Here is a 27,523-nt window from a genome sequence, read left to right on the forward strand (position 1 = left end):
CAAGGTGTACCTCTACAATATCTGCAATCTAATGATTCTACATTGAGAGGTACAATGCTTCCTCCAGGCATCACTTTTAAAGAAGATAGGAAGATAGTACTGTCCGAGAGGAGGAGGTGAACTTTCTTTTCATGCATGCTACTACATTTCTGAACTACGTATTTTACTTGTTTATGGATTCACATAGCAAAACTTAAATGTATTGCACTGTACTTGGTATCTTTGTCTGCTGCTTAAAAAGCTTTCTGGAAAGCTTATTTGATCTGTAATAAAATAACTTTTTTTTTTTTTTTTTTTTTTTTCTCCAAAAAACTTTGGATTAGAGTCAAAAGCAGCAGGATTGGTATTACTACTACTCTGCACTTAAAAACAGATTAGAATACTTGTACAGGGTCAGCCTGTTCAGGCATTACATGCTCAGGTAGAAAACTGAAATTCTGATCCCTGCACACCTGCAAGATAATTTTTTTATTATTATTATTTTTTTTTTTTTTAACTGCCACTACTGCTGAAAGCAAAACCAATGCAAAATTTTCTTAAAGAGACACTTTTAGTTTTGGGACCAAAGGACATCACGACAGGAGAGGGAGAGGCACTGGCAAAGTGTTTGCAAATCTGTATGCAAATCTGTTTGCAGGGAGAGAAATACAAAAGAATGGCCTACCTTAGGCCATGTTAAGCCATTGTTTACACCTTCCCACCTCTCGGTATACAAGCCTGCCACTAGGATGTTAAAATTTACCATTGGTAGGGTGTATCCCATGCAGAGAGAAAAACATGTCATAGTCTAACAGGATGAGCTATCATCTTTGTATTCTACTTTGTAGCAAGGCACTATCAACAGACAGATCACCCTAAGCAATCTGCTGAGATTAGGTAGATTGTTTTGGAGAGGCCACTGAATTCAAGAGGGTTTCTCTTCTAAACAGGTGGCTATGGAACCCACTCCCAGCTGTTTTTCTGTCTACCTCTATCAAAGTCCATGTACTACACACATTTCAAAAAACTCACATTACAAATCATTCTTTCAAATATCCAAATAATCAAATCCAAATTAATGTTCATTCCTGAGGAAAAATAAGAATATAGTAAGTGTGCAGGAGAAGATCAATAATATCTCTCTGTTGAATGAGGTAAGCTCTAAACAAGAGTTTACCTAGAAAGAAGAGTGGAAGACAGTTGATTTTTGGCTTGAGAGAGATGAACAGGTGTAAGTAAAGGCTGGGGCAGAGATCTCGCACTACCTTGGCTTTTGTCTTGTCAGATTTCCTTTCTACATCCCAGAAAAATCACATTTGCTTTGCTCTGCTACAGACCAGAAAGATTATCTACTCTAAGCAGAGACCTTTATTAGCATTCTTACTCAAGTTTGTCACTATAAATCCTCAGTGAATTTTCCCTCATTACAGCTAAGAATTTATTTAAGTAACACCAGTTGCTGATGCCACAACTCTTGGCATCAGAACAGTCTGCATGAAATACCAATTTCATGAAGCAATCACTCATTTGAAGGACTTTCCTGAAACATGAATCATACTCACCAAACTGAAAATTAAGGACATGTTCAATACTGAAAATAACAACCAAAAGAATGAAAGGGGGAAGAAAGAACATACAAAAACTAGAGTTCATCATTATCATTTTAAAGTACCAGTGTTTGTAAAGCACAAACATGTGAAAGTCTGAATCTCATTTGATCAACCCAATTAGACATTAAATAATTGCAGCCAATTATGCAAATATCACACAATATTAATTTGTTGATCTTTTTTGAACAGTCTCAAATCCTCCTAATGTTAGACTATCTTATGTCTTAAATGACCAATTAACAGAACCATAACTAAGTAATGAAGAACGGATAATTGCCTAGTTATGATGTACCATACTCTTTCTATGTAAATCTGTTGCAATTAAACAAATAGGGCACATGGAAAAGAGATGTGCAGATGTTCTTTTACAATCTATTAGTAGCTCAGGGAATACCACAGTTCCCTCAAAGAAATTTTACAGGCAAAAAAAAAAAGGGGGGGGGGGGGGGAGAACAACACCAAACAATTATTTACCCATATTATTTCTTTCCTTTGGTTAACAGGATAAAAAACAGTGGTGTAATACAGGGTAGGACATCATGCAAGATCAGAAGAATTTCCTGTATGATGCTGACCAAATAGCTCCCTTTATTTAGGTTTTAAAGTTTAAAATCTAGAATCTATCTACCTGGATTTAGAAACAACCACAATGTTGAGTTTCACGTGAGAAACAGCCACAGCCAGAGTAAAGCATGTAACCAAGACATTAAAGATAACAGTTGACCATACACACACTACATTTTCATTCTTCTCTGCTAGAAAAGTTTATGCATTTCTGTGGGTCATTCCAGCTTCAACCCTTTTAATTTTGAAGTCTCCACAAACTGAATATGTACACTAGAAGGAGAGGTGTTTCTCTGTTTGGTATAGGCAACAGTGCAAACCACAATAAAAGAAACTACTTGGTTTCCTCACATTAAATTACTTGCATCCAATTTAAGAAGAGTTTTACACAGCTTTCAGCTTCTAAAGCACAGTAAAATAATTATTCAAACTGGTCCCTATTCATTCCAACTAGTGCATAGATTAATACTGGTACTCTCATGCCTTCATGGGGATTTTCGATACAAGATACCCATCAACTCTATCAAGATTTTGAGATGCTAATGTATCGTTCAACCACTTTTCCATATATCTGAAATTAGATACTTCCACTTTTCTTTTAGCTGCTAAATCTAAGATGAACATAAAGGGACAAATTTAAACAGTTCAGTAACAGAAAGCCATGTGTAGTTGCTCATTATATGACTTTTACAAAGTTACATGCCACATTTTAGTTAAAGGCACTCTTTAGTTATGATACTTGCCTCATTGGATAAAATTCTCTACCCCACATTGCATCTTGACATACTCCTCATGTTAATTTTCTACCCACCTTCTTAAAGAAAAATGAAAGACTACCAGCAGCTTATGACACATAAGATACTGAACAAAGTTCAGTAAGATACTGAACAAAGACCAGCACACTATACCAATTCAAATGGTTGGAAAAGCAGACACACAGTACTATTGCTACTATAAGTGAAACAAATTTTTGTGCTTGCAGTTGTATTCTAAAGACAAAACTGTCTAATATTTTAACAATAGTTACACTGTCAGAAAAAAAAACTTCAACTGTTCTTCATTAAAAGATCAGATTGGACCACAGTGAAAGACAGTAAAAGTCATGATTTGAGGGAGCAAAAAAAAAAGATGGCTAAGTAGGGGTATGTCTTTAAAATCTGACCAAAAAAAGAACAGGAAAGCTATAATGCTACTTTTGAGCAGTTGTATAAGGCATGGATGGTCTATTAGAAATTCTACTTTGCCTTTTTGAACTATGTTAACAGATGACAGTAACAACAAAGAACTTATAAACCATGGGAGAGATGTTGTTGGGTCTTCTTAAAAAACAAACAAACAAACAAACAAAAATAAACACCATACAATAAAGTGCTAAGCATTTCCCTTAATACTGGTGGCATCTCTACTGCAAACTATGGAAATACACGTTTCTTCTTACAGAACTCCATTAGTGTCAATAAAGTTCCACCAGTTTTATACTGAAGTAGCACTTTGGAACACTGATACAGAATATGATGATCCTTTTTGGCTAGAGATATCTTAAAGCCATTTGACAAATTGGTGTTCAAAAAGACAAAGCTAATAAATATCACAGGATATTTCTTAGCGAACAGATGTTGTTTCTCTAACTATGGGATATATACTTTATAATGTTTCCAGAAAGTATCAAGACAGCATGTAAGACAATAGCAGAATATGAAGAATATGCTTAATTAGAACAAGACCAGGGCTTGCACTGAATCTCTTTCTGTCTTGGGCTACGTATTTTCTGCTGACAACATAGCTTGTTCCTCAAACAGGAAGACCCCGGTAAGATGCATATGTAGTAGTGGATGCTGGATATATTTCACAGTGAACAGTGAAGGATGAGAAAATATTTTGCTGATCTAAGTCATGTGACTAGATATTGAAGGAAATTCCTTTTAATTTATTCATTCCAAAGGCTTGGTTGCTTTCACTTTGTCCAAATGAAGAGCGGTTCAACTTCTACAGCCACTGTTTTGTTTAACGTTATTTTCTAGACATTCACCAGAAGGTGACACTGCATCTGCAGCTCTCTGTTAAGCCAGACAAAGAGTGATTCTTGTTTTGGCATGGTCTAGCTCAGTCCTGAACATCATGTACGGGAGGATGTATTCAGCTATGAGTGAGGTATGCCCTGCCCAGGCAGCCACTGCTTATCCCCACATGGAGGGAAAGGCAGCAGTCTATCAGGGAGCATTTTGCATGCTAAATCCACTCTGAGTGTGTGGGCCTAAAGGACAGAGCTGTTATTTGACAGAATACAGATGAAGGAGTCTGTGGGACTACACAAACTAAGAAATCTCCCATACAAGTGGGTTACAAAAGGAAAGAGCATATGGCTAAACTTAACTGTTTCTTGAACACAGAGCAAAAGGCAGAATAATGTCAATAGAACCCTGCAGCCAACTAACAGGCAATGTCTGTGTTATACAACTTGCTCTGCTGGTGATGACAGTTAAAACAAACAAAACAAACTGAAGAGCAGTTGAAGAGCATTTTACAAATTTTTACACTGTACATAAGATACAAGGAGGCACTAAGAAACCATTAGGGAAGTTCTATTGCTAACATTTAGCACCTCTACCAAGAAGACAGGCTTCTACTAACAGGCTTACAGTAGAAAACAAAATGATTGTGTTCACATTTGCTGGATTGTGGAAACAATCATCCTGGGAAGTAAATTGATAAAGAAACTATGCTATGCACAGGCAGCTACAGAAGTTGTTATTATTTGTGTTTGTTCTGTCTGGAGGGTCTGAATTCTTTCACCTTCACGACACCAGCACAGCCCAATCGCTGTCTTCTCTTCCATACTGAAAGAAAGCAAAAATGGAGTTTAAGGATAAAATTTAAAAGTAAAAGTGCACAGTAATTATGATAATTTCTTCTTAGATCTATCCTCATAAGGATTCATATCCAGCACCCTGATAGTAGCTTACATTATTTCTTATGCCTTCTGGTTTTGATTTGAGCAAAACCTAAAAGTAGCTTGCAGATTTACACATCCTCCAACGAGTAAATTGTAAAGGGGTGATTCTGATCCTCAATTAGAGAAGGTACAGTATAGTCCTGCCTCACTAAAGCTTTCCATCAATTTAATATTGTTATTCCCGGAGGTCAGATTCCCTGAGCTTATTCCTAAGTATGCCCCTGCTCAAGCTCCAGTAAACATACACTTTTTTTTCTTTCTATTTTCAAGGTGTCATTTTATTACAACATTCTGACTGAATGTGCAATAAAACCAATCACAAATACCACAGAATGCAGTTAGAGAGAATTGCAACCCAAATAAAACAAGGTGTCTTCCCATACATGAACGAGTAGGATCACCAGGCAGAAATGAAGGTGACCTACTACATGGAGCTGTTTTCCCTTCCAGGGAAGCATACAGTCCCAAGGCAGCACTATTGGTTGTTAAATTGTCTCTGTGTTCTAATGTCACCAGGCCTGTAAGCAACACTCCAGAGAGCCCCAAAAATGCACATATGGTTCATGTATGTAAGTAAAGCAGAGGTGGACAGGCTAGTGGCAGATGTAGGTTGAGAGCCCTTCCCCTTACAGTACCATATTCAGTGAGCTTGGAAACACTTTTTAGTGAGGAATAAAGTACTGTTTTTGGAGACTTTCTGTATGCAGAAAAGATCACTTGCTATTCACTCCAAGAGAAGGTAAAAGAAAGTTCCTCCAAATCCAACTTGTTTATCAGCAGCAAATGAGATAAAGACACACTAACATAGGGAAGAGAGAACATCTCCAGATAAGGATATGCCAGAAGAACACAATTCTAGATGCACAAAGAAATAACATTCAGTTTGCTTGCATTTTACTCTTTGATCCAGTAAGTAAAGCCTCTAAATGAGCTGCAAGTATATCTACTTTTTTTTTTTTTCATTATTAATTTTGGTGTGCCTGTTCTGCAGTTTGTGACGTAGTTGACTAAACACTGCTGTGGTGCTGCACAGGACCTTGGAAAGAATTACTCATTGAAAGGATCTCCAGTTTACATTCCCAGATGTCAGTGTGGTTGTTTTGTGAATTGTAACCAAGAAAAAACAGATGTATCATTAGTTTAACCACAAAGTACTGAATTACCCCAATGTGAGGCAGTTTTGCTGTGGATGGGGGAAATGGAGGAGAAAAAAAAGTCTTTGACCTTCACATTGCTGTTTCTCAGAGAAAAGATGACTCCCCCGCCACTCACAAATCAGAAAGCAAGGAAAAGACAGGAGACTACTTGGAAGTCTTGATGGCTCTAGGTACTATCATAATGCTCTGATGCTGATTTCAGAAATTGCAAGATCTGGTCTGAGTTGCCATTTGACTACGGTTCGAACCTACTTCCAGAATTAAAGAGAGAATGAAGATTCTGACCACAGTCAAGATGTTTTCATTTTGGAAATCAAAGCAGATTTAGTTTCCTTTTCTGACTCTGTCAAGAACACTATGACCTTAGGCTAGGCTATCCCATCCTTCTTTTTCTCCCACAGGTCCTGCTCTGTAAAAACGAACACATCCATTATCCTTCCCTAGCTGTCTTCCACTGGTCTACCCATATAGATTCTGTGACTTTGAAAAATATGTGCTTTTTGACTAAACCTCTGTTCACTGCTGTCTTTGACTTCAGTGTTTAAATGTATTTTTATCTCATGCAGTATAAACAATACATTTTACTTTCTATTCACCTATTCCAAGTTGCATCCTGATCTACATTTTAAAGAGTACAGCAAAAGCTTTTTTATTCTCAAAGTATGGAATGCAAAACCACAAAAACATTTGACTGCTATTTCAGTATGTTTCCAAACAAAAGAATCTCATGTCTGTATCTCTTAACTCAAGCAATTACAGAAGACAGTCTTCTATGACTAATCCATTCATAACTACACCATTACTGTATACATTGTAAATTATTTATATAAAATCTTTATCAGCCTTATGTAATCATGATTTCCACTCAGTGACAGGAAGGGAAATGTATATTGCAGTACTACTACTGTCTCTTTCAATTGGTGTGAGAAATTAAATAAGTTCTGCCCATGAGTTTCTAATTTGTCACTCTAGCTCTAGTTCCCACTGAACAGCTGTTCAAATCCAGAGAAATCCTGTTGAATACACAAGACTTGCAAAAGAACAACGAGCAGCATGAAAACAGACTTGAAAACACAATAATCAAGATAATCTGAAAACATTAAACAAGGATGTTTTGTACTCAAAGGAGTCGGTATAATGATATTGGATATGGATCCCTGCACCTCTTGGTCATAGGTTCAAATCCAGGACACTGTTGGTACTGACAGCTATCACTGCCTCACAAATGTCCATTGTCCAGAATGAAACAAATACATTGCCTTAATTCAGGCAACACAATGGCACAGAGACTTAAGCTATGTCTGGCTGTAATTTCCATTGCATTTTATTCTTCAGAACCTGCATATTCGTTGCAGTAACAGTCTCAGACTGCTCAAATGATAATAGCACTAGTCCAGTGGTGCTGCAAAGAGATCTTCTTTTTCCCTTCTGGTAGAATATATATAAGATCTCTGTGAAAGAGCTTGAAAAATGTCTTGACATTCATGAATATTATATATTCAATTTTGTGTGTTACAGCATCATTTTCTCTATGACACTCTGTTGTCCACTTGAATGTAAGCTCATACTTCCATAGGTAGGAATGTGCAGAAATATAACCAATAAATGCTGAGTGACTCTTAAAGAGAAGGCAGCCTTGAGTCTCTTTAAAACCATGTTTCTAATGGTAAAGCATTTGAACTCCCATGGCTTTTTTAAAGAAGGAAGAAAACACAGAAGTATATGTGTTATGTAACAATCCAGCAGATTCTAGGAATGATGGATTTACTGTTGGCCTGCAACTAACGAACACATGCTAAGTACATTCAACTCTGTATGCATAATTGTAATGTATAAAGGTCCAAAGAAGATAAAAATTAGAAGCAATCCATACTTTTTCAGCCTCCTCCTGAGCCTTGAGGGAAAAAGGAAAGCTAACGATGGGCAAGGAGGAGAGGGGTAGCAGGGAAGGAAGGTAACCACAGGGAACAAGCTGGATGAATTTGTCTTGATTTGCCTTGACTCATAATCTACTGGCCAGGGGAGGAAGACTCATATTCCAGTGTAGTCTTCTGAAACAACTCCGGATTTCACAATCCATTCTTCTACAGAACAGACCTGCTTGTCTTGTAATACAAATGGCTAAAGCAGTACCTAACACCTCACACACAACATTCAAAAAGAAGGTGCTAGAACTGGCCTGAACTCTTTCCGATGCTGAGCTGTTCCATGACTGCAGTTAGAAGCAATCTGTGGAGACTCAAACTGACCATACGTTGTTGAAGGCCCTAACTTAGCTTTCAGAAGCACGATGTAGGCATCGGAAAATAACACAAGAATTACACAAACGACAGTAGATGTTAAAGATCCCTGACATACTAACAAGATGTCTTTAACAGAGCAGAGCACTATGGAACAGTGATCAGTATACATCACAATAAAAAGTATATCAATAAAATTATACAGTCCATAGCTTGTCCCTGACATAAAACCAGACAGATGGCAAGAAGAAGAATAAACTGATGGACACCAACAATGATGTGGTCTATTAGGCACTTAGGGATGAGAAAGATGAAATAGGACTGTGGTATGTAGGATTCTGGAGAAAATCCATGGTGTAGCATTGTGTACTGAGATGATAAAAATATTATATATAATTGACCTGGGAACACAGAGTACTAAGCCTCTCCCTCCCCTCAACAAATAATAAAAATTAGAACCAAAGATGCCTATGCTTCTTCCTAGCTGTCAGTCCTAGTCTTTAAAGAGAAAGATACAGATCACAAGCCATTATAATTGGCAGAGCTGAAACAACAGAAAAGTGGCAGGAAGAGCATCTTTTTGCTTTCCATGAAAGTTAACTCAGCCACCAACACAAAAGTAACACAATATCAGGACTTCTTTATTGAGCTAACAATGCTCAATATTATTCTAAGGAAGAAAAGACATGGATCTTGTCATCCTTTTAATGAAAAATAGTCAAGTGGTCTTGCTGCAATATTTGAGCTACCAGGCTTAGAAAATATTTGAAAGTAAAAAAAAAAAAAAAAAATACGGTTATGTTGGAGACCAGTACCTGTGAACTTTAAAAATATATAGAGAAGCAAGACTAAAGAAGAATAGCAAAAGAACCCTGTGTCAGATTATTTCTACACGCTAGTAAAAGGCCTGTAAAACAGAAAATTCAGTTTTAGGAATCTGTCTTAAGAAGTTCTGATTATTTTAAGGGATCCATACTGTTGCTAGGTACTGCAACAGAACTCAGTGTTCACTGACAGGAAGATAAAAATTTTAGTAGCAAGTCTAAGAACCTCCTTGAGCCAAAAGCTAAGAATGCAGAGCAGTAACTATCAGATGAAAAATCATGACAACACTGGCAAACAGCTACTACTATCAAATCTAAAATAAAGGGCCTAGCAACTTACCAATACCTACTCCTATCCCCAAATCCCCCACATTATTAAGTACCCTAAAAAAAAAAAAAAAAAAAAAAAAGGAAAATAAAACAGTCAAATAAAATAAGGAGGGTCATCATGTTATGCTCATTTATGGTAAATGAAACAATACTGATTTCCATGCCCAGACATGCAGGACAAGCACAGATTCCATATAGAATGTGATATTTAGCAAATCACAGAGGAAGAAACTGTTTTAAGAACAAGAGGTGGCCTTCTGATTGGAAAGTACTGAGAAACAGAAATGATGATCAGCTTGCTGTACCTAGTGAGTGCTTACTACTGTACATATCTCTCAATTGATTAGTCCATACTCATTTATGATTGTGGTTAATAAGATGATTCATCTATTTTTTTCCCTTCAAAGGGAAACTTGTTACAACTGTGCTGGATTTTTACGGATAACAGTAATATCTTAAAACAATATCCATTTTGGAAGATCAAGGGAAAAAGTATACCACTCTCCATCCATATAACTTTTTTTTTTTTTTCATCTTGAGAAAATAAAGCTAGATAACCACAGCAAGCTAAGACATAATACTATGCCTATAGCACCATTATTAAAAATACTTGTTTCCAATGTTTTCATATTGTCACTTTTTACTATTTTATTTCGTTAAAGAAGAGCAAATATCTTACCTGGATATCACTCAGCTTATTCAGGAATCGGGTTGTTAACTGAGGTCCATTCTCCATAGTTGGAATGTGCAAATGCTAATAATGAGTAAAGAAGGTTGGGGTGGGGCATTGGAGAAGATGGAAGGGAGATAAGATGGAGAGAGAAGAGAAAGAGAAAATAACATAATAATAGCTTTATATAAATATAAATCCCTTTGGGTCAACAAGAATTTGAATAAGTATTTATCAAGCTTCCTAGTCCTCCTTAAAAGTAGGTAAGGTTAATTGTAATGTTTTAATAGGAGAGCTTGCTCAGCCAGTGAAAAGTTAAATTAGTTGTACTGTTATGCTGTTTTGAACAAAGGCCAATCTAAGCCTTCCAAGAGATCCATCCAAAACAGACAGTTAATTGTACAGGCAAGATACAATTTCTTAACTAAGAAAACAAACAAACAAAAGATGAGAGGGAATGCCCTATTCTGACAACATACTAGTAACTCATTTGGCAAATAACATACTGACACTTCATCTCTCTACAAGCCTCAGGCAGCACTCTTTTTCCACCTCGTTTGTGGGTTTCTTTGTTGTTGGTTGTGGTTTTTGTTTTGTTTTGCTTGATTGTTTTGTTTTTCTTTTGACTACAATTCATTATGAGAAAATTCTGGAGAGGCAAAAAAAAAATAAATCTTACCTTGCCCTTGTACAAAATTTTGGAGATAGGACATACAATACAAGCTGTTCCAGCACCAAACATCTCCTTCACTCTGTTCTCTTCCAAGGCAGCTGTCAGGTCACTCATGGTGATGTATCGCTCAGACACTTTAAATTCTCCCTGCACAAGAAGAATTAAACAGAAATTGTAAAAAGTTTAACAAATTATGGTGTTTGTTGTTGCTTGTTTTCCATGGTTGAAACATCTCTGATAGAACTATCTTGTGTTTTTACTTAGCCCATTTGCAACCAACTAAGTTTTGGCTGTGATTTTGTGATCTTTTCCAACCTCATAGTATCACACAAGATAGACTCTAACAAAAAGGAAGCCGGTGATTTGCCAGGTAGAATGCTGATGACTAAATGGTACTTCCTTTTTATTTGGCACACAATGCCAAATATTGCATTAGGGAATAATACAGCAGAATTTGTCATGGGTTATGTGACACAGGATCTTAGTACTTATGGTCTCTAGAGTCCAGAAGTTTGTACAAAAATGATTCTTGTACAAGAACTTTCCATCCCACTCTCGGACAATTCCTAAGCAAAATACTTTTTATTAATTCCACCTGTAATGCCAGTTGGATGCAGTACTTTTCTGTAACACCTGGTGAAATTTTACATTGCAGTCTGCACGCAACTGTCACCTACAAAAATTAACGGTACTGCAGGTATGCATAAAGCAATTCACACTGGAAGCAGTCTTTAAAAAGGAGAAAAGTTTACCTTCTATAAGTGTTGAAGAACAAATAGCAACTGACTGAGGGGAAGCTTTTAAAGAGCAATAGTAATCATTGACCTTTGTAATATTCAAGTGATGGCTTTATGTAGACTTTATTGTCCTACCAGACCAAACTAAAGTTTAGCCCTTGTTTTATATGCAATCTTTTAAACATGGAACAGAGGTGCAAAAGAGAGCAAAGAAATATGATTAGCTCTGGAAAGGACAGCATTTCAAGAGAAAGGCAGGGACACCATGTAAGCAAGGTATCAGACAGGTTAGTAAATGGAGGACAGGAAGATGAGAACGATTTTTGGGAGAGTAGAAGACACCTAATTATTCATGAGCACTAAGGTGAGAGAGATTCTGACATCTCACTGACAGGCCCTAGCAACCAGGAATACCTGTCTGTCTTTTAAAGGAGACAAGTCTGAGAGGTGCATGTGCATATCTATACTAGTTTTAATCTAGATCACAGTAGTACTAGTATGAGTAAAGATGCATGAGAGTTCAATGTAGATCAACAAGTGACATATATACCCCACGAAGCATGTGCTTAGCTCTCTCCATTATGCTTAGCTCTATTCATTACATTGAACTGCAAACTGTATTTCAGGAAGTTTTTCAACTACAGGCAGCTGGAAGCTTGGAGAATACCAAGGGGAAAGTATCACACATGCCTACTTTATTCCTGTTATTCCTCCCTGAACATAACCCTGGGCAAAATGAGGAGACATGAGAATGGGCTAAATGAACCTTTGGCTGTATGGTATTTTTACCCAAGTAATACAGTATAGGCAGAGTGAAGAGTTCCCTGCATTTCAAGATATGAGCTAGTCCATTCAAGTGCCAGATAGGTACTTGGGATGGGTACATTACACAATTGGAATCTGTAAGCAGATAGATGGCTAAGATTGTGGGTTAATTTTAGGTTTCATGCTAGATATTAGGAGTAAGGGTGGAACCATGAGAAATAAGTGGAGAGACATGCAGACAGCGCTGATAACTAAAATATAGTTGTGGTCACACACGGTAATTGTTTCTATCCTTGCTTGATGTTGTTGGTACTGGTGGATTTAATGAGAATTTTCATATTAAATACTATATGGAGCTACTTTAACAAGCTCAGTATTGTTCTCTGTGACAGGTTTGGGTATTCTGATGAAGTTGCTAGGAATCTATGAATCAATAGGCTTGTTAGTTCCCATTTAGGTTAATGGATTTGACTAGACCAGTTGAACTTCCAGATACTGAACAGCAGAAATACATATTTTTGTAGGTATTATAATATGATGTTTGAAACCATTACTGGAAAGGTCAAAGCACTCACCCAGTTGCGTGCCAGATCCAAAATGCTCTGTCTTGTCACTCCTGGAAGGATGATGCCATCTAAAGGTGGGGTTGCCAGTTCATTTTCTGTCAAATACAAGAGAAATTAAACAAAACAATCAAAAAACACCGAAAATGAAAATCAAAAACTTGTTCAATGTTATCAGAAATGTTCTCTACCCTGTAAGATGCAACATTTTTCAGAGTTTTGTGAACACAGACTGCTCAAATTTAACTCCAACACGTTACTGTTGAGTGTTTGAAATCTTTTGACTACACATGAGTGGACAGGGAAGAAATACATTTAATACATGAATAAATACATGGTAAAGGCTAGTAGTAAGATTTATTCCTCAGCATTATTCCATAATAATGGATTCACTGAATAGTTATTGGGAACCACTGAACAGCTGTCTTCAAATTCAGGCTAGAGAGACACAAGGGAAAGCCATGCCTAATAATGCCAGGGCAGATCATGACTCTCCCTGAACCACTTTAACTTATTTAGGAATATGGTGTTCAGTATTCCAAACGCTATAATGAAACATTTCCCAGGAATTTTGAAGCTTGTTTACTGAATTAGCAAAGCAGTAAAAATCTTGCCAAATTCATTTTGAAAAGAGACCTTCTTAATGATCTTTCCACTTAGATAAAAAAATAAATGTTCATCCAACACTAACTAATGAAACAGTAATACATGGTGATTCATACTTGGTAAATACTTAAATTTACAGTCAGTGGGTCTTTCAGGAATACTCTTCTTTTTTTTTTTTTTTTACTTTTTTTTTTCTTTTTTTTTTTTTTCCTAACTGTTTTCTTTTCCCCTTGAGGATCCCCTATCTTTGTTGAACATACATAGATATTATCCAGATCATTAAATCCACAAACCATAATGTTTGGAGCAGCCGTAAAAAATCTCTAAAGGTCCTACACAAATTTGCAGCTGGATAGAAGACAGAAACATGCTATTCATCCTTGCATTGAGAGAGACCAATCTGAACTTAGCAGCTGAACACCCTGTTTTCAGCAGTCAGATAATGTGTGCATAAACACTGCCTGGCAGCTAGTGCATACACAACTCCAGGCTGACTACAGCATGCTCTCTCTCCTCCTCAGGACTTTGGGAGCTGGTCTGGAATAGAAGAACAAAGGATAATAAATGGAATTGTTCATTGAATCTGCTACTCATTGTCCATTCTCTTGAGAAAAGTCTGTTACTTTTTTAATGCAACCAGCTCTAGATTTATGTATTTTAATAAATAGATGTTTTTTCCAACTTATGCTTCCACATTCCTTTTATGAGGATCCACATGCACATATGTTATCGACATAAACTATCATCTCAAAACATGTAATGAGCTGCCCTAGAATAGGCTATATACATTCTGCTCTAGTTTGACTCACCAGTAGTACCATTCCCTAACCTATCCCAGATTCCTAAGTATAGCAGTGGTGTCTACTTTCTCGTGTAGTCAAGAACAATACAAAGTTCTTCACTCCTAATCACGATGCTCATCACATCCTAATTCTGGCACAGCTACCAAAAGAAGAGGACTCGAAAACTTCCCATGAGCCACAGACCTCCATTCTGAACAGTAGGAAGCTGATAGTGCACTTTCAACCTCACCTGCTATGGACTCTGCAGACACAGTCATATACAAGTCTTTCTCTAGCAGAAAGCTTCAAATAACATGGACCTTAATACCAAAGTTTGTGACTACATACCTTATAACATTCTCTTTCTGGTGCTTTTGCTACAAATCTTGTCCAGAACCCATTTAAGTTCAACATAGCATATTAATTGATTTGAGCTATTTTGAAAAGATGCCAGGTCAGACCATCCCCCAAACAGCACTGAACAGACAGGACATGGGAGTCTCATAATGTTTCAGACAACCTGTTCTGTATCATTTTGTCAAGTATACATATGATGCCTACCAGCCTAGGGCTACCTAAAGAACATTTGCTCCCCCGGATATTTGGCAGAGCTGATAATACTATACAATAAGGTATTCCAAAATGTTTGTTCTCTGTGAATTGATGCCAAAGCAGGCTCCATGTGACATCAGATTGTCCATCTCCGGGTATGCAGGCTGTGAGCTCAGGCTCAGTTTGCCTTCTGAGTTATTCTGGTGGGCTAGGAGCCTTAAAATTTATAGCAGTTATAAAAGGGAAAAACATAATTTGAAGGAAAATGTTGGGATTTCTCTTCTTTTGAATACTGTTATTACTTGTTATAATAGTAGCACTTTAAGTCCAGTGACCCATTGCACCAGACATGGTATAGGCACGCCATAACAATGGAACTCCCACGGGGAGTTTAAAGGTATTTTTAAAATGAAGTCTTGCATTTTACATAGCTTCAATTTTAATACACCCACATTTATGAACATACAGGAGATAATATTCCAAACATGGGATGCCTTCAGTACTAGTCAGACAACAACAATGCAGAGAAATTTACCAAAATTATCATTTACCAAATGATTTACCAACATAAAGTGAACTTCAGAGTCAATGATAACCCAGTGAACCCTGATTTCATGGATGTGAATGGCTGACTTTTGCTCCAAGTTTGTTATGGACCTTTCTATTTCTTTCTTCTCCTTATTTCCCTCAGGCTTTTCTTCTACTCTCCCCTCATGCAATCATTCCACCTTTTCATCTCTGCTGATTTCCTTTCCTCAATTACTTCTCTCTTTCTCTTTGTCTGCCGTATCATTCATGCTGCTCTTCCCTCCATGCTTTTGCTATGAACTCCTATTAGAGCAGAAGGTACAATAATTACTCTGTTAGTAGTCTACTTGCTCCCACAGCAGAAATAATTCTCCACTTACAGAACAGTAATCAAGCTTGCATGTTATTTTACCTGAGTGTTCCACTAAGTCCTTTAAAATATTTAACCCTATGTATGGTGTTTTGAAGTGGGTGTTATTGATTCCCATTTTCTTAAGAAACTGAATTTTTGGCAAATGTGTACAGATTTCATAGTTAGCAACCTTCAGGTTGGACATTACGTTTAAATTTCAAGGTTTTCCAGAAAGTCAAGCTTATGTTCTAGGAAGAAGAAAAAAGATTATTCAAGGAAATAAGAGCTTTAGTGTTAACAGCCTCTTGGGAATATTATGTACTCTGAAGAGACAAGTGGACAGTACAGCAGGGTGACCAAAATTTTCATTTTGTGAACATAAAACTATAAATAGTTATTGACAAATGGAATATCATGCTCCCTTATTTATGCAACAGTGGTGATCCAGATTTGGTCATATCACAAGCCTCAACCAGAGGAACAGCGGGAACACAAAAGTAGCATAGAGGATGTCATATTATTTTACAAAAAATTACTTAATTTCCTACAGTTTCCTCCACAATGTTACAAATGAGACATTTTTCCAGGCTCCCTCACTACCCAAGACAATGTGTCATGTTTAGTAACAATGTTGTAATTGAGAATATAAAGCAAAGGCTTACAAAAAAAGCCTGCTGTCATTGGAAGCATGGATGTTCTTTAGAGTGGGCTTTACCGAGCTGGGTCCTTGGTTTGTTACACACCATGTAGAACACATTCAGACTATCCTGCAGTGACCTTTTAACACACAAACAGGGGCATTTTCCTTTTGATGATGATTTGCAATTTTTGCCTCACTTTTTTTTTTTTTTTTTTTTTTTTTTTTTTTTTTGTGTGTTAGATCACTCTCTCTCTCAGCTGCAGAATTTGCATAACAAAACAAAAACACAGCCTAAGTATCTGTTGTGAAGTGAGAGAAAATAATAGTAGACACTTAAAATCACTATGTAAAGCTATAAGGCAGGTATAGGGTGGCTCATATTGGCAGCAAGAGTCATTTTCAACTAAAGATATCATAAATTAAGCATTAATCAACACACTAGAAGATAGAAAAGTGCTCCAATGATGCTAATGACCATGTTGTGTGAAATGGCAGGTTTGCCAGTACACTGTTAGCCTGGGTGGCATGAATTACAAGTTGTTTGCTACGGCCACCTCACAATGGTACTATTCAGCGGTGCACTGGTAATACAGTGATTGGCAGATCTTTGGAACAGTACGGTGCTGCAGCTGGATAATTTCAGCATATTCCTGGTTTAAGTACAATGAGAACATTGAATTCTAATTATGTCCCCCCTTCACTGTCCCTTCCCTGGACAAAATGAGCCAAAATCTATTTTCATGTCTCTCTAGTGAAGTTACAAAAGGCGTGAATTCAGCCATCTAACTACACTGACAAATCCACTGCTGTTATAATGAGATTGCTCATATTTACAGTTTCATCCACAAGACTTCACAGACTCATTCAACAATGAGAAAACATCATTTCAGTCCTTCAGAAATGGTAAAGATTTTGCAGAAAAACAAGTAATGAAACTGGAGATAGGAGTCAAGTAGCTGGATTCCCATTACACTACATTATCCAAAGCTGTCTCTATACTGCAGGTGAGCACTGTCAGAAAAATAGCAGTTTTCAAGGATACCTACAGCACTATGACTAAATCAGAGTCTAAACCCTGCATATGCTGCCATGCAAAAATTCAGTGACAATTTTCATGAAGGACCAGCACTCATGAAAATCGAGAGGTGTCCTTCCATTCACCACCATATATGCTGGCTCGTTCTTCTAAGGACTCAAACTTTTGTGGTCTTCTAAGCCAGTAGTCAGGTGCAACTATTTGTTCTTAAGCACTGAATACTTGCATGCCCAGTGGGTGTTTCCAAGATGTCTAAATAGATGTCTGCTTATTAACTAGATAGTTTTCGAAGCAACATGTACATTACTCAGAGGTGTAGATGCAAAAAGTTAAAAACTGTTTTAAGAATAGCATATCTTGAAAGTATCATTTGAACACCACTGACATAGAATGCTGACTGACACATTTCTGTCTGCCTCCATTGGACATTCAAATTCTTCAAAGAAAGAGCTGAGTGCTTTATCAGCTAGATGCTGAAGCACTTTTGGCCATGCTTCTGAAACATGTGACTTGCTGGAAAGTGATGATGGGAAAAACCCATGTGCAAAAGGAGAGTTTGAAGAGTTGCACAGCCATAAGGTGGTTTTAGTATGTGTGCATTGTTTCTGACACATCTCCAGGATAAAGAACGCAGCTAAAACTGACAGCAAATCTGCTATGCTACCCATATGTGGCTAGACTCTGTCCTTCTGAGCATGTGGAAGGTTCAGCTGTTTAAGTATGTTGTTAGGCATTGCTCATGGCTGCTCTGGAATCTCCTCTTTCATAACGGTAGGACTCACCTATCAGTTCTCAGAAGGGAATAGACATTCCCTTTGTTAAGTCATTTCATTAAAAAGTTTATGATTGGCACTCTAACAATCATTTTGTGGATTATAGAAGGAGGTCACTATCCCACTAAGATGATGAAGTGGATGATGGCTGGCATTTTGGGAGGTCCAAATAGCTTCTAGAAGCCTCGTACATAGAATATGAATACCTGCCTTATGATCCCAACTGTCTACTCTAATAGTTTTCATGTTGTGTGTCACTATACCTCCATCTTCATTTATCCAGTATAGAAACAGATTCATTGTTCCAACTTCGGTTATTTGGTGATCTTCTCCATAGAGCCACAGAACCTGCTGGCAGCCTAACTCCAGGGCTTCTTGCTGGGCATAAATAGAAGAACCATAATTCCTTTCAGAAACAAAAAAAGAAAGAGCAAACATATGAGTATCTCACTGGGTATTTTCTTATTTCTGTGCAAGGTTCAGTGCCCATGTCCTTTACTGCAAAGGGCTCATTTTCCATTAGAAGTACTTCACTGTTTTTGTTTGTTTGTTTGTTTGTTTGTTTTTACTAGATCATTTTGTATCTACAGCCCCCAAATTTTGAAGGGCTAAGTAGCATCAACAGCTCAAACATATCCATCCAAATTTTCTCAGAATTAATTCTTGTTTCATTTTCTGGATATTCTAATCACTGCAATTAGACACCTTAGTAAAGAATTCATCTTTATTTAGCAGTTGGAATCCTGGACAGATGCAATAATTCTCATCCAGAGCATGGTTCAAAAAAAAGCAAAACCAAAACTATCCACCTAATCTTAAATATGTCAAGTGAACAGATGAGTAGTTAGACCTCTTAGAATACAGAACCTTCAGAGGTAAGCTATTTCTTTTCTAGTAAAAAACATTCACAGAACTAGTTTAACAAGAACTAGTTTACAAGTTCTTATTACTAGTTTACATTCACAGAACTAGTTTAACATGAGCAAGTGTAGAGTCCTGCACCTGGGAATGAACAACAACATGTATCAGTACAGACTGGGGGATGACCTACTGGAGAGGAGCTCTGCAGAGAAAGACTTAGGGGTCCTGGTGGATGACAGGTTGACCATGAGCCAGCAGTGAGCCCTGGTGTCCAAGAAGGCCAATGGGATCCTGGTGTGCATTAAAAGGAGTGTGGTCAGCAGATCAAGAGGGGTGATCCTCCCCCTCTACTCTGCCCTGGTCAGGTCTCACCTGGAGTACTGTGTCCAGTTATGGGCTCCCCAGTACAAAAAAAAAAGATTCTTTCTCCTGGAAAGAGTCCAGTGGATGGACACAAAGATGATATGGGACCTAGAGCATCTTCCTTATGAGGAAAGACTGAGAGACCTGGGTCTGTTTAGCCTTGAGAAAAGAAGACTGAGGGGGGATCTTATCAATGTTTACAAATATCTTAAGTGTGGGAGACAGAAGGATATGGACAATCTCTTTCCAGTGGGGACAGAACAGGGGGCAATGGTCAAAAAATGGATCATGAAGAGTTCTACACCAACATGTGAAAGACTTCTTCATGGTGAGGGTGATGGAGCACTGGAACAGGCTGCCCAGGGAGGTATATATCTCCTTCTCTGGAGATATTCAAGGCCCATCTGGACACCTACCTGGGCAACCTCCTCTAGGGAACCTGCTTTGGCAGGAGGGTTGGACCTGATGATCTCTGGAGGTGCCTTCCAACCCCTACAATTCTGTGATTCTGTGAACTTATTTTTTTTTTAGTAGCTCTAGGAGCCACAGATTAGCCTTGATGAATTTCATGTCCTTGAGGGGCAAGTGTTTTCCAAAAATGTTGCCTACAGGATGAACTTAACTACATAATTTATGTTCACCCTGTAGCTGCTCTGGGAGGAAAATAAAACAAAACAATCACAACAACAACAAAAAATGCTTAAAACAAAACAAAACAAAACAAAACAACCTTTCACTTCTCATGTTCAATAACCATCAAACCCCCAAGTCAGCAGGTCCAAAGTGCAGACTGCACTGGAATTCAGGTCTCGGCTCTGGGCCACAATTGTAAATCAAGTCAACAGTGACTCCAGAGTATTCTCTTTTTAACAGCAAATTAAAGAATGCAGAGGAAACAAACTATTTCTCAAACTCAACAAAAAGCAACAAGTAGGAGATCAAAATCTCAGAGCATCAGACCAAAGGTAGAAAAGCTCTTTTCTTGCCAATTGATTATTCTAGTAGTTCAGCTGAGCAGCACTTGACAGTTACTAACTTCCTGCCTAGAAAAGAAACTCTCAGGTAAATACAAAAAGCCTTGCTTAAACCAAAGACCACTTTTGCACAATTAAATCATTTATTTAGCCACATCCCAGTTGCTTGCTCCAGTCAAGTCCTAAGCAGCTTAATTCTGACAACTCAAGTATGTGAACATAAATAATTATGTTTCTACTTAAGTGGCACTTTGGCCTAGTTCAGCAGAAAACTGCCAGACCATGGACACATATACACAGCTAATTGCCTCATGCTTTTCCAGAAACACCCATACTTCCCTAGCTAACTGCAGATGGCTTGTCAGGACAGTCTGCCAAGGATGAAGGTCAGCAGTCGGTGCTGCTCACTGCCCAGTTGGCAGTGGACCACTATACTGAAAGCTGCATCACAGGAGTGATATCTTCAGTGTCAACTTCTGCAAGGGAAATGAGCCAAAGTACTACATGGACACCTTCCAGGTCCAGTTCCTCAGCCTGAGAGGCTGTAAAAATTGTCTCTCCCCGTAGCCCACTTGACTGTAGTATCCAAACAAAAATACACAACTGAATTGTATAGGTAATATTCATAAAAGACTGCTTTGAAATCTTTGTCATAGTATATTGTTTGCTTAACTGCTACATCTAATACCCCTACTTCTGCTAGATTAGACACTTCACTAAAAAACGCATCTCCTTTGTGAAGTATGTGGAGATAGATTCCATACAAATGCAGAATCAGGTTTTCTTACCCTCCCAGTTTGCAGTCCCCTGTTCCTCCTTTCCAGGCTCTTACATATTTGGGATCTGCCCATAATGATATTGGACTAAAGCTTCCACTTGCAAAGTAAGGGCCCACAGGGCTCAGTATGACATACAGTAGGGCTTTAGTTGGCTTCTTCACTCCAAGAGAAGGCTGAAAATAAGGAATGTAAACAAGTAAAGTTACAGGTTTACTTCACTCTGAACATCAAATGCACAATTAGCTTCTGAAACACTGTGTACAGAGAAACTGTAGCAGTGGAGTGCTTTTACCTAAAAAATGCGAAGTTCTGCAATGAAGAGGAAATATTTATATAACTTCCTCCCCCATCCTAAGCAACATGACAACACTAGTTTTATGTACAGTCACCACTCATTTACAGCTCTTTTATTTGTCGAAATATTATTTTTATCTTCTCACATAATCTCAAGCTTTTGAGAATTCAGAAATTACCTCAAGAAAACACTATATAATTATACAAATTAATTAGAGCAGTAGCCTGCAAAACCTTCTGGGGAGGCAAGGACCACCATGAGCAATAGCAATGGCGGAAAAACCACTGTCAGCTGTATTAGTGATGAGAATTAACCAATGACAATTAGAACTGTCATTGGTAGAGTCAGGTGCTGGCTCTGTGACAATCTCAAATGATTTGTCTACTGGAAATGATTCACACAGCAGGACAGAAAATAACGTGGAATGTATTACTTTTTCCCCTACAGATGGCTTCTCATGCTTCAAGTCATCACTTTCAACACCTGAAGACAGAGGTGAAAAGCCTGACACTGGTCAAGGTCTGAATTCTGCAGCTGAAGACTCTGCTTATATATATGATACTTGGCAAAGCTTTAGAGTGATCACAAAACAGTTGAGGTTGGAAGGGACCTCTGGAGACTCTGGACCATATGCAGTTCTTGGGATCTTACAGGCAGCTGTTTGGGCTACTATTTCCTCTCCACTCAGAGGAACTAGTCCCCTAAAAAGAACAAGCTCATCCTTGGGTTCTAATGTTAAGTCTCCACAACTACTAGTAGTAGTTATTGAACTAAATTATTCTAAAGAAGAAGACTTGGACTAAAGTTTTAAGCAAAATACTGTGCACAAAGCACATGAAGCTAGACTGGGAAGTACGGGGGGAAATGAAAAGGTAAACATGGAACTACTGGAAACTTCACAAGAGTCTTCCTCAGGTGCAAAGAGGATGCTTTTGATTTCTGTCCACCTTACTCTTTCAGCAAAACTTTTAACAAAATAAACATTAAATAATTGAGGTCTTGGTATTTTTCATCATTCTTACACAATTATTCAAAATACGATGGTGACTGGGTTTTCGAACTGGGCTGATTCAAAAAAGGTCAACAGGACTTGCAACTCAGGGACAACACATGATATTGTGGAAAGGCCAGATATGTTGTGTACCTTGAAACAAATCTCAACAGAATTTCCAAAAAATGAATGAGAAAAAACTCTTAATATTAACACTTTATGGTTGCTGAGTCACCATCCTTCCATCCCCAAATCTGCAACTAGTTTACAGACTTTAAGTTAACAAAGTCCTAAAACACGTGTGTATAGTGCTCACGTATGCTAGCTACATAAGGGTATGGATATTGCAGAAAAGTGACTTGTCTAGTTGGGAACCACAAGTTCTTTAGTTTCTTTGTACTATGATCTATCACTCTAGCTTTCTCTCTTGCTGCTGCTAAAAAAAAAAAAGTTAAAAAGTTTTAATTAAAATACACTTCCTGCTTCTAACTTCTGTACTCTCACATATTCCCCTGATTGTTAATATTTTAAAGGCATACATTACCATATAAAAGGCATTTATACTTAAAATACAAAACCAAATAGAATTTAGGTTTTACTGTAATTGCTTATAATAGATGATTCACTTTACTTTCTGTGATCTGCCTCAGTATATCCACTAGATGGTGGTGTGGTCAACATAAATTTGTGAAGTAGACCTACAGGTGACTAATACAGAGGTAAAGAACATAAAAACAAGTTGTCCCTGAAATGTAATACCGTTGCCTACCAACTGATGCATATTTGCCTTTATGGATGAAGGATTTTGCTTTGTGCTTAAATACATAAAAATTAAAAATGAAAAAGAAAGTTTAAAACCTCAGTTCCGATTAAGGTAGGACGGATATACAGGCTGGCAGCAGTTGAGTATGGGACCCACTCCTTTTCTACTTCCACAAGTTTCCGGATGCACTCCAACAGCTCGTTCTGGTCAAAACTCTGGGAAGGAAAAACAAAGGGAGAAAAGAAAACAGAGAAATATAACCTGAACAACCTGTAGTCCTTATAGATCCATATGTTAAGGGGAACATTTCCTCAGCCCATAGGGTTTCATAGGACTTCCTTGAATTCATTTCTTAAAGATCCCATTTAAGATCCCAAAGTCTTTGCCTCTGTGCCTTCTTATTTGTTATCCCAAATGCCCTCCTGCTGCTACAAAGCATCCTCCTGAGTTAGGAAAAAGGAGCTATTGACCTTTCTTGCCTTCAAAGCACATGGAAAGAACTCCCTGTGCAGCCAACCCTCTCACTTCCGAGGGCATGCTGTGAGCTTCGGCAACATCTCTTCTGCAGAAGAGATTTGGATTAGAGATCCAAAGGGCGCACAAAGTCTCCCAATTTTACTGCAAAGCTAATAAGCATGGGAGGAAATTCATTGGCCAATATACAACTGCTTAAAAGCAGCATGAATTTCTAGCAAAACCAAAAGTGAAGGTACTCAGAGGTCAAAAGATTTAACTGAGGCAAAAAGCAAGAACACTAGCAACAGAGCAATTTAATCAGCTGTCTGCATGCAAACAGAAGCTGTCTGCATGCCTACAGAGCAGTGCTCATCTCTCAGAAATAGATTGTGCACACCTGAGGCAGTAGGGACACAATGCAGAAAGGAAAACACTGCTTTGATTTAACAGAAAAAATAACTCCTAACCATTCACAGAACAGGATCTCTTAGAGTTTAACAGAACGATTCAAGAGTTAGCATACTTGATAAATGTTACATTACCATAATGTTTCAGAGATTTGCACTCTGAAAATAAAAATACGCTCTGACTTAAGGAGAGTAAGATGTCTTGGCTACGTACTGGCAGAGTTGTTCGTCTTGCTGATCGTGCCATCCTGTCCATGTTGAGGCTTGGCCGGAACAGGCGGATTTTGCCATCTACTCCTCGATAAGCCTTCATTCCTTCAAACAACTACCAAGCCAAAAAGGAAGAAAAAGAAGTTGGATGTTACTTGAGGCATGCTATCCCATGATGATCTGTGCAAAAGTAGAACATGCCTTTTGGAAGTGAAATAACTTCACTTTCCTGCTCACAGTACTCAAAGCATAAATGCTAAGTAATTAATCCTTGCAACACACTCCTGTGAGGTATAGTATTACAAAGTTTATATTACAAAGATGACTTGTCTGTGCTTCTGATACATCTTTCTCTGTCAGGTAACTTACTGATAAATGTTCTTCTCATAATTTGGTTACAACAATTAAAATTTGTAGCATGTGTTTGACTTAACTACTCCCTTACGTTATGACTGATATTTAAGGCTTAGCCAAAACAGTACTCTCCCTTATGAAAAAGACCCATTGAATTCAATGATATATTCTAATCTTTATGAGGGCTCTGTCCAAAACAGATTTTGGCAAGAAGAGTTTGATAAAGTAATTAAGGGAAGTCTGTTGCAGTTCATGCTGTAGTCATAGCAAAATCTTGGTCACTCATATCTCCCATCTGCTCCTATACTGTAGAAGGGGGGTTAGTTAGCACGTGAGACAGGTGCATCAGCTTCATACTAGAGGAATAATGTATGCAAATGTTCTATCTACTTAAATTTGTCAGAATTGTCCCATCAAACTGCAGAACATGGATGACTAATGCTGACAATAAATTTACCAGAAACTCTTATCCCACCCTGCCCTCTCAGCGGAATACTCTACAGGGTCCTCTAACTACAGCAAAAATAAAAAATAATTAAAAAAAAAACGTATACCCACTAAACATCCATAGTTATTTGCAGTTACAGTTTGATAATTTCCAGTTTCAGTTTTAGGTAGATAATACATGTATTATATAAACATATTAATATATACATGTACATATGTTAAATTATTGTTTAGATTAAGTATTAAATGTTCATTCATGCTTACTTTGTTCCAATTTTTATAGATTATTTTCTGAAGCATTTCTTTATACGTTAAGTTTTACTTGAAGTTCCATGACTGTAACTGCATCACTTTTGTCAGTGTCCTCAGACTTATTCCTAACGGCTTCCCCAAAAATGCCTGCAAATTCATTCTAAATGGTTGAAGGCTATATATGCAATTTTTTGATTAAAGAAAAAGATTCTTACATTTGTGTGTAAGTAATTTTAATATAATACTCGAGGCTTCATTATTATTACATTCTACAATATTTTCCCATAAGGATCAGTGAAATGTAATGTTTAGAAAGCTTTTGTACGGTCCAGACAGAGTTAGGTCTTTCCACATGACAAATTTTAATTGTGTTGTAACTGGGTTGCAGGAATCCTGGCAGTTTCCCTTAGGCCACACACAAATTATGCAGGAGAACCAGAATTAGAACCCAGAACTTTTTGCCTTCAAAATATAACTTATTCCTATGGCAATACAAACCTTACTAAAAGCTTTGTGCACAGATAGTAAAACAAAACCAACAAAACAAAACAAACAAACTGTTCCTAAGATAGACATTGTAGCTACAAAGAAAAGAAAGAAAAAAAAAAAAAACTAATGGCATAGCTGGTGTAATGGTTGATACTTTTATATGATTTTTATTGAATCAGTTTCTTATACCACATTTCTGTAATGCTACAAGTTCTTATCACAGAACAGTTTTTCCCCCCCCCACCCTTCTTCCAAAGGCATTCACCAAACTTATTAATGAGAGGGAAAAGGAAGGAATGTTACTACTAAGATTTGATCAATGGTTTGAGAGAAAAAAGAATCACATCATTACTGAAACACAAAGCGTTCTCAAGCTGTTAAATCTTTTGTTCCAAAATACTTTTAACCTTCAAGAGCTCAGCAAAACCTCTCACTTATTAAAAAGGGAGATAGTGATGTGTTCCAGAAATGCCTGTCTTGAATGAGAGCAACTGCACCAAATGTTGCTTGATGGTTGGTTACTACAGTGGTGTGCAAACAATATTATCTGATATCTGTACATCACAGGAACTGGATCTGTAGTTCAGCAGATCCAGACAATCACACTGCATCATGAAGGGCAAGGAGAAAGGGGAGGAAATGCCAAATTCATCATTTTTTTTTATACCCACTGTGTATTCATTGAGCCACAGCATTGGCACCAGACTCTCCTCTGTCTGTCCTCTTGGCTAGAGGAAACGTGATGCAGTAAGGGTAAAAGAATAAAAAAAAAAAATGGAAAAAAAAATAAGAGCATATTCATATTAGCAATGACTTCAAACTGGGCCAGAGGCCAAGCATTAAAGCAATATGCTACTAAGAGTGAAATATAGATTTGGGACTCCAGCGTGGTTTCTTACTCCTTGGGCAGATCAAGAGCTGCAGCATTATTCACAGGGTCCTGTTGTAATTTACACAGGAACTTCGGGAACTAGGTGGGAAAAAACAACAAGCACAAAAAAAAAAAAAAATGGTGAAGGGAGGAGCACAGGGACAACAAGCAGGGAAAAGCTCAAACCTTCCCTTTTACTAGCGGATTAAAAAAAAAAAAAAAAAAAAAAGAAAGAAAGAAAAAAATAAAGAAAAAAAGAATAATAAAAGAAGCATGAGAAACTCCACTAACTTCAGTGGCGAGACTCCCAGACTCCCACCTACACAGAGATGGGAGGAGAAGCAGGCTTCCATTTCTCCTGTATGCTCCCAGGTAGCTCAGTGTACCCTACCAAAGCTCTCACACAGATGTGAGTAGTGCTGAAACTGCCCTGGAGGTGCAAAAGGCAGCTTTAGACGGTAAGTAGCTAAGCACGGAAACTATTAACCACGCTGGTTTCCGACTTAACATTTCACTTTCCAAAGTTCCTTGCCGAGTATTCTCTGCGTCAATACACTTCTATATGCCAGATCTCTCAGAACTTGTTTAGAGTTCTCCAGACCAGTTTGGATGTGCAAAAAACCATCTGTCTAGTCTATCCTGCAATCCAAGCTATGAGCCTTTAAAACAGCTTAAAA

General features: G+C 37.7%; 1 protein-coding gene across 2 annotated transcripts in view; it reads right to left on the reverse strand.

Moving 5' to 3' along the window:
- Window positions 1-473: 473 nt before the first annotated feature.
- Window positions 474-27,523, reverse strand: part of BCAT1 (branched chain amino acid transaminase 1) — a 63,698-nt gene continuing 36,648 nt past the window's right edge. The window contains exons 1-9 of one of the 2 annotated variants that reach the window (XM_032188622.1): window positions 26,647-26,697; window positions 24,438-24,548; window positions 23,456-23,575; window positions 21,321-21,484; window positions 18,598-18,740; window positions 13,078-13,163; window positions 11,007-11,147; window positions 10,337-10,411; window positions 474-4,990 (exon numbers count right to left, since the gene is read on the reverse strand). In XM_032188622.1, coding sequence (XP_032044513.1) covers window positions 4,949-4,990; window positions 10,337-10,411; window positions 11,007-11,147; window positions 13,078-13,163; window positions 18,598-18,740; window positions 21,321-21,484; window positions 23,456-23,575; window positions 24,438-24,548; window positions 26,647-26,670 — 906 coding nt within the window. In that variant the 5' untranslated portion in view covers window positions 26,671-26,697 and the 3' untranslated portion in view covers window positions 474-4,948. Of the gene's footprint in view, window positions 4,991-10,336; window positions 10,412-11,006; window positions 11,148-13,077; window positions 13,164-18,597; window positions 18,741-21,320; window positions 21,485-23,455; window positions 23,576-24,437; window positions 24,549-26,646; window positions 26,698-27,523 lie in introns of those variants that run through there. The other variant, XM_032188612.1, reaches the window with a different exon arrangement.

Source organism: Aythya fuligula, chromosome 1 (assembly GCF_009819795.1).
Source record: "Aythya fuligula isolate bAytFul2 chromosome 1, bAytFul2.pri, whole genome shotgun sequence".
NCBI lineage: Eukaryota > Metazoa > Chordata > Aves > Anseriformes > Anatidae > Aythya > Aythya fuligula.